At 29.9% G+C, this 7,112-nt stretch overlaps 1 protein-coding gene across 3 annotated transcripts; it reads right to left on the minus strand.

Annotated features, from left to right (window-relative positions):
• Positions 1-201: 201 nt before the first annotated feature.
• On the minus strand, positions 202-5,989 carry LOC126856653 (1-acyl-sn-glycerol-3-phosphate acyltransferase gamma-like). Of its 3 annotated transcripts, none has more exons than XM_050605367.1 (8): positions 5,796-5,988; positions 5,319-5,488; positions 3,416-3,660; positions 3,155-3,327; positions 2,907-3,068; positions 2,419-2,757; positions 1,430-1,649; positions 202-1,137 (listed from the first exon to the last, which is right to left on the minus strand). In XM_050605367.1, the coding sequence occupies exons 3-8, from the start codon at positions 3,594-3,596 to the stop codon at positions 1,049-1,051; spliced, it is 1,164 nt and encodes a 387-aa protein (XP_050461324.1). In that variant the 5' UTR covers positions 3,597-3,660; positions 5,319-5,488; positions 5,796-5,988; the 3' UTR covers positions 202-1,048. The 3 variants fall into 3 exon arrangements, with proteins under 3 accessions (XP_050461324.1, XP_050461323.1, XP_050461325.1); XM_050605366.1 differs by having other exon boundaries at positions 5,319-5,576; XM_050605368.1 differs by lacking the exon at positions 5,319-5,488 and having other exon boundaries at positions 5,796-5,989.
• Positions 5,990-7,112: the final 1,123 nt, after the last annotated feature.

Consider the following 7,112-nt stretch of genomic DNA (forward strand, 5'->3'; position numbering starts at 1 on the left):
ATTTGCTTCAAATAATGCTACAACTTTTATTATATTGTAAAAATATGCATATCTCTTTGTTTTTTAATATTGATAGTTTTTATAAACAATCACTATCACATATAATAAAGTTCTGTTGGAAACATTTACTTTGATGTACGTAGGCAGCCCGATATAATAAGGTACGGGTACATTGATTATACGTAATCTGTGCGCACAATCTCAAAGTCATGAATATCTATTATTATTTCATGGAAAGGAGTATAACATCCGTGCAAATGTTATTGTCTTCCATCCATTGATCAAAGTTTCCAGCGAATAAAATGGCCAGTAGTCGGTGATCGAAAATTATTCCAAGTTCGAGATGCATGCAGATATCAAATTTTTGCAAGCAGATGTGAATCAGGATGAGATTCATGATAGGTTTATGATGAATGTTTTAAGCTAAAAAGAAGTGTATATGTGCTGCAATAAATTCAGAGATGTATATATATATATATATATATATGTGTGTGTATATGTATATGTTATGGTCTCCCTTATAATTAGTTTAAAAAATAAAAAGGAATGTTCAATTATAGTAGGATACTCTCGTATACATATATACAGAATGTTCGGTAATAACTCGTGCGGATAGACCAATTTTTTAGAATTAATTTCTTATTAATTATTGTAAAAATCACAAAACGGTAGAAGACTGTCCTATACAATTTATTAACTTATTCTACCTATAAGAGATATATGCGGTTATTACCGAACACCTTCTATATAGACGCATGTACATCCGCACATATACGTACACACATATATCCCACACACTTGTACATATACATACACACACGTATATATATACACTTAATGTATATGTAAATCTGTGTATATGTATTATATATTAAATCTATACAAAGAATTTGTCACTGACTGAATTACATGGAAGTATAAATCAAATGTATACATATCTGCCTTCTATAATTTCTTTCTTTTTCCTCTAAACCATCTGAAAATCTTCTTGATTCTTGCTTTGATCCTTCTTTTCAGGAATCATCCCTTGTTAGCAATTACATCCAAATTATTTATCTTTTTTCGCATCCGCCGCACCATATGATGAGCCCTTACTTATTTCTGACATTCCGAGTGTTTTGTACATTAGTAGATAAACTGTAATTCAATTTGTTTCACATAAACACATAATTTTTATCAAAATTTAGTGATTTAAGATCATATAAAAATATACAGAAAAAAAACAAACTGTAGAGTTTCTTAAATAAACAAATCGAATAATCGCAGTTTAACTTCTTAAATACAAATTTAATTAATTATGTGTTACATCAAAAAAATTATAAATTAAATTAATTTTTTTAAATGTAATGATTTTTTTTTTTAGATTAACATACAAAATAATAATGTAACAGTAATGATTATAATTAAAAGTTAATATGAGAATACTTACATAAAAATATAATTGCAATTCCGATGAGAAAGTAGATAATCGATCCAGATAGAAGAAGCCTTAGAAGATAATACAACATTGGTACAAGGACAATTATCGCCCAGAATATAGTATTAATGAGGGAATAATATCTCCTTTTCAGCTTGAATGAGTCTGTCCTAGGTACTCCGCTTGTAGCAAAAAAATCGCCAGTCTTATAAAAACTCTCTGTCATACGATCCTGCAAAGCAAAGTTTATCTAATGTTATTGTTTCATATTAAAATTGATGTAAACTCATTTAATAAAAATCGATTTTTGACATTATTTCATCTATAAACTTGTAAAGCCTTATTATTATACTCATTAATATTTAAAGAAACAATCCCTTTATTTGTAATGTGTCTTTCTTTTATGTTAAAATGCTTCAGTTAGATATGCTCAATTTAAATTGTTCATTGACAATGATAATATGTGATTATCCTTTTGGGAAATATATAATTACTCGGAACTATTCAATTAGATATCTCTTAAAATTCAAGAACTATATATTAATATATAGGGTGTTCCATGGTTATCATATCACAAATTTATGAGAGCATTTTAAAATGATCTTTTTCTCAGCAAAAATATCAAGGCATCAATAATTTCTAAGTAATTAAAAAAGAAAGGCTTTTTGCAAATTAAACTTTATAAAGAGTTAAAATTACATTCTTTAGTTAATTTCAGAGTTACTTTAATAGAAAGTTTATTTTAATAGAGAAAGAATTTTAATTTAAGACTTAGTTACAAAGATATAGAAAAAATTGGAAACTTGTAAAAAATAATAACCTTGTCTCTAAATGATCTCAAGAATCTGCCATTAGCAAATAGTGCAATAATTCTGGGACATCCTGTATATTGAACAAAACAGATTTTTGATTGTATAATCAGTGTCATATATGGGATTGTATATCTTTACCAAAATAGTATTTTTCTACTCAATATAATGAAAAATGTACATATGATACACCTTTTGCTGATAAAGTTTGTGCAGCCATTCGGCAGCAGCTTCTTCTCCCTCTGGCACTTCTTCAATAGGAATTCTTTTGGCATACATATGTCCCTCTAGTGATTTTCCTAAAAGGAGGTTCTTCATGGTTGGTTTTATTGAATCAGATGGTTTGAATGCTATTTGAATGTCATAGATGGCCGTTGCTTTGCCTCTCATATGCGGAATGCTGGCAGTAAAGCCTTTTGTGCGTGGTGTTAAGTGATATTTTAATACTGGTAGACCTTTTTCAATGGCGAATTTTTGACTGGCTTCCAATTTTTTTGATGTAAAGCGCGTACCCTCAGGATAGAGTAAAAGCTATAATCAATCCATAGCTATTTTTAGATATTAGCAACAAATTATTTATTATTATTACTTATGTTTATTATCTTTTAAACATTTAAAATAACTTATCAAACATATATACATTTCACTTACAATTATATGAAAGAAACAAAAAAACATACCCACATCGTGTCAGGATATTCAACCAATTCCTTAATTTGATTCTTAATATTCTCCTTATCTTTCTCCCAACTCCTCTCAAGAAAAATGCTCTCAGCAAATTTCCATGCCCATCCCAGCGTTGGAATATATTGTATTGATTTCTTAGCATATGCTTTGCAATTCTAAAGAATAAAAATTAAGAAATAAATATCTTTTTTGAAAAAATGTGGTGTGTAAATTAAGATCTTTTTTGTACGAAAATACTTACGCCTAGCAACCTCACGCGATCACACAATAGCCAACCTATCAACCAATCAGTTTCATAACTGTGATTCATTAAAAGGTAGCCATGTTCATTGCCGAAATATTTATCAAAATCCTTCTTATCTATGTACAATATCAGGTCTGATCCTGCCCACCATTCTGCCATAAATACTAACTCTAAAAGTAAAATTCAAAATATTAATATGTTGGAAATAAATGAAAGGCAGTAATAAATAAAGTAATTCAAGAGATAAAATAAACTTACGACAATAGAAGGAATAACAGAGATAATAATTAATCTTGCGATATAGATACTTGGAAAAGGGCCTTAGTCCAAAATATAAAATGCATTGGAAGAAATTTATTATCAAGCCAGATGTAAAAAATGTAATAGCAAACATAAGATGTACCACTGATGATTGTTTCAAGGAAGTGAGCACTCCCATGGCAATAAGCAAATAGTATTAAACTGTACACTTTATAGAAAACATAAATGTTCACTTTTTCTACCTGCAACAAAAGTGCAGACCAGTTTTTTAATTAATAGAATAAAATTACATTAACACACTCGCACATAAAAAAACCCTTAATTGTTGCAATTATCATCGTACTCATAATTATTATGGTAGAAAGAAAACTTATTTCAAAATGGTATCTTATGATAATAAATAACTATATGTGCAAATATTTATACAAGTGAATATAAGAACTTGTCTGAGTATGAAAAAAATTATTATAGCATTGTTGTGTACAATTTTTTGATGTCTAGATGCTGTCATACAAATTGGCAATATATTAAATTGCTCTAATATCTCAATTGGCTCATCATTTAAATTAATTTGATATAAGTGTGATAAATTATATACAGTAAAGAAAAATTAGAGTTTATATATTATATATATATAACATAATCTGCCATATAAAAAAATAAAATTTTCTTGAAAAGATATATATGTATGTATATCAAATGTAGAGATATAAGTTTTGTATGCGATAACATTTGTTAGAAAGTTTGTTTCTCAGATATAAGCAAGTAGAATATATTTTCTGCTTTTTAATACACTCTCAAGAGTGTAATGAGTGTACACTCTTAAGAGTAAAAAAGCTATAAGTCATTCATGTCAATAATTTGGATGCAAATAAATATTAATTTTTAATCAACTTTAAAGTTTTAATTAACTTCAATTTTATAGTCAAAGCTTAAATTAATTTTTTAAATAAATAGACTAGATTAAATTTATTAATATTACTAGGAAATCAAGCTAAATGAAAGCAAGATGTAATAAATAAAGCATAAAATCTTTCTTTTCAGTGTGACTTTATTAACAATTCAATTTCATATGTTTTGACTCCTGATTTGGACCATCATGAACAAGTGTATCCACAACAATCAACAATATTATATAGAATATAACAGTTGCAAATGTTGGAGACTAATATGATTATCATTTAGTTCAATTTTCTACAAATAATATTACTCATCAAAGTCCTAATTTTGCTTTTAAATTTATTATTGGCCTAAATCCTTAAGATATTAATAATTATAACTACTAATTATATAACAGCTTTTAGAAATAGCATGCTTTTTATCTTAGAACTGTTTTAATTTAAAAAATTGGGAATTAAACTTGTGTTATCAACTTTTATTTTTACAAATTGAATTACTATAATTATATAATATAAATATATTATAAAATATATTATAAATTAAATTACTATAATTATGTAAAATAGCATTGTAAGAAATAAAACTGATAGTGACTAAAACAAATTATATCATTAAAGATTTTGAGGAAATATATTGGAGATGTCTATAATATTTGGGGCCAATATAAAAGTGATAAAAAATTAGAAACATGTACTTTGTCTACTTATAAAATATGCAATGAATTGCAAGCAACAAACAAATATTTGTATCTATATTTTATCTAAATTTACAAAATATATATTGTCATAAACTCTCTAAGTTTTTGTTTCTGCAAAGTGTATATTTCAGTAAAAAAAGAAAAAATATATATATATATATATATATATATATATATATATATATATATACACTTTAAATTGTTAATCTCTCCTACTATATATAAACCTGGCCACATATACAATATACACTTGATTGTATAATTTTTTTCAAGCTATCCGCAAGAACGTAGATTATAGCTCACTTAATTTAGCGTTCCTTGAAGAAAGATGTGTGAAGAAAAAGTGTGCGTGTCAAGATGCGTTGAACGTACAAAAGATCAAAGTGCGAAATTCCAAAGTTCACACTGACAATACGTCAACAATGTGCTTCAATGCGTGCGCCTTGATGTTTGATTGCTGTCTCATACCCCCCCTAAAAAAATGAAATCACGTCTCCATGCCGTGCGCGCGAGTGCAAATTACAGTGCGATAAAACGAGTGACTTGCCGTTCGCGCGCGACCTGATTAGAATATTACAAAATAAAAAAAACAATATCAATGACTTTACCGGAAAATCGGACGGTAAAATTAAGGACAATTAATTAACACCTAATATGCATGTTTACAACATTTGTTATATTTTGAGCCAATAGAATCATTACTATATGCGATGATAATCTGGATCTCGGAAAATTATGTATGTGTACACACATACGTATACAAAATCTATATTTACTTACCCCCCTGCTACTACTACTCTACTATCGAACTCCAATTGTAAAACATACTGAAACGATATCCGTTCAACTCTAACTTCAGCGTTCCAATGCTAGCTAATAAACTGCTAAAAGTGTTAAAGCATAGTCAAACTGTCAAACACCGTATATGTAGGGTGTGTTCCTTTTTTGCTGGCAGTGCGATCATCATGACGTCGTATTAAGGTCGTTCTATATTAGTCGCAAGCATCTAATCGCAATGAACGCAAGCGGCACTACTTTCAATATGATTGGAAGTTAGCGCTGTTGCGTTTATACGATTAGCTGCTTGCGACTAAGGCTCTTGCACAATGCGAGGCGATAGCAATAGGAATAAGGAAATAGTAATAGAATAGAAATAGTTGTGGCGCGGATTTAGTAAATAACTAGACTTCTTAGGGCCAATTCCACCACCTTCGGTTAAGTTAACCGACAGTTAAAATCAGCAGGGTGGCAACAGAAAATAGAGATGAATGAAAACCAAGCATTCTTATAATTTCAGTTGCCACCTTGCCGTCGGTTAACTTAACCGAAGATGGTGGAATTGGCCCTTAATATTTAGGGCCAATTTCGACACCTCCGGTTAAGTTAACCGACGGTTAAAATCAGCAGGGTGGCAACAGAAAATAGAGATGAATGAAAACCAAGCATTCTTATAATTTTAGTTGCCACCCTGCCGTCGGTTAACTTAACCGAAGGTGGTGGAATTGGCCCTTAAGCGGGGAACACACACTTTTCCATAAGCGCATAACCATAAGTATAAGGAAATTGATTGGTTCATTTTCTTATGCATACATTTGTGGACCAATCAATTTCTTTATGTTTATGGTTATGCGCTTATGCAAAAGTGTGTGCTTCCCGCTTTAATGTTACAGCAGAGAGAAGTCTGAAAGCGGCCATCCCAGTGTTTTTCGTACGATAGCTCTCGGTCGCGTACAACAGTACTCTACGTCCATTTTACGGCCGCTTGGAACTACATGGCCACGTCCATTTTCAGGCAGGATAAAACAACCGAATGATTCATTTCTATGCTACGTCCACTTTTCAATTTTGGTTCATGTCTGTGCTATATCTACTTTTCAATATTGTTGATAATGGTAGTACACTGATCGCTAGACAAAGATGATTGCGCCGTCTTCGTCTCTTTTTCATCGTGTATAGCGGGGAGCACACACTTTTGCATAAGCGCATAACCATAAACATAAAGAAATTGATTGGTCCACAAATGTATGCATAAGAAAATGAACCAATCAATTTCCTTATGCTTATAGTTATGCGCTTATGTAAAAGTGTGTGCTCCCC

The sequence above is a fragment of the Cataglyphis hispanica genome, chromosome 19 (genome assembly GCF_021464435.1).
Source record: "Cataglyphis hispanica isolate Lineage 1 chromosome 19, ULB_Chis1_1.0, whole genome shotgun sequence".
Classification (NCBI taxonomy): domain Eukaryota; kingdom Metazoa; phylum Arthropoda; class Insecta; order Hymenoptera; family Formicidae; genus Cataglyphis; species Cataglyphis hispanica.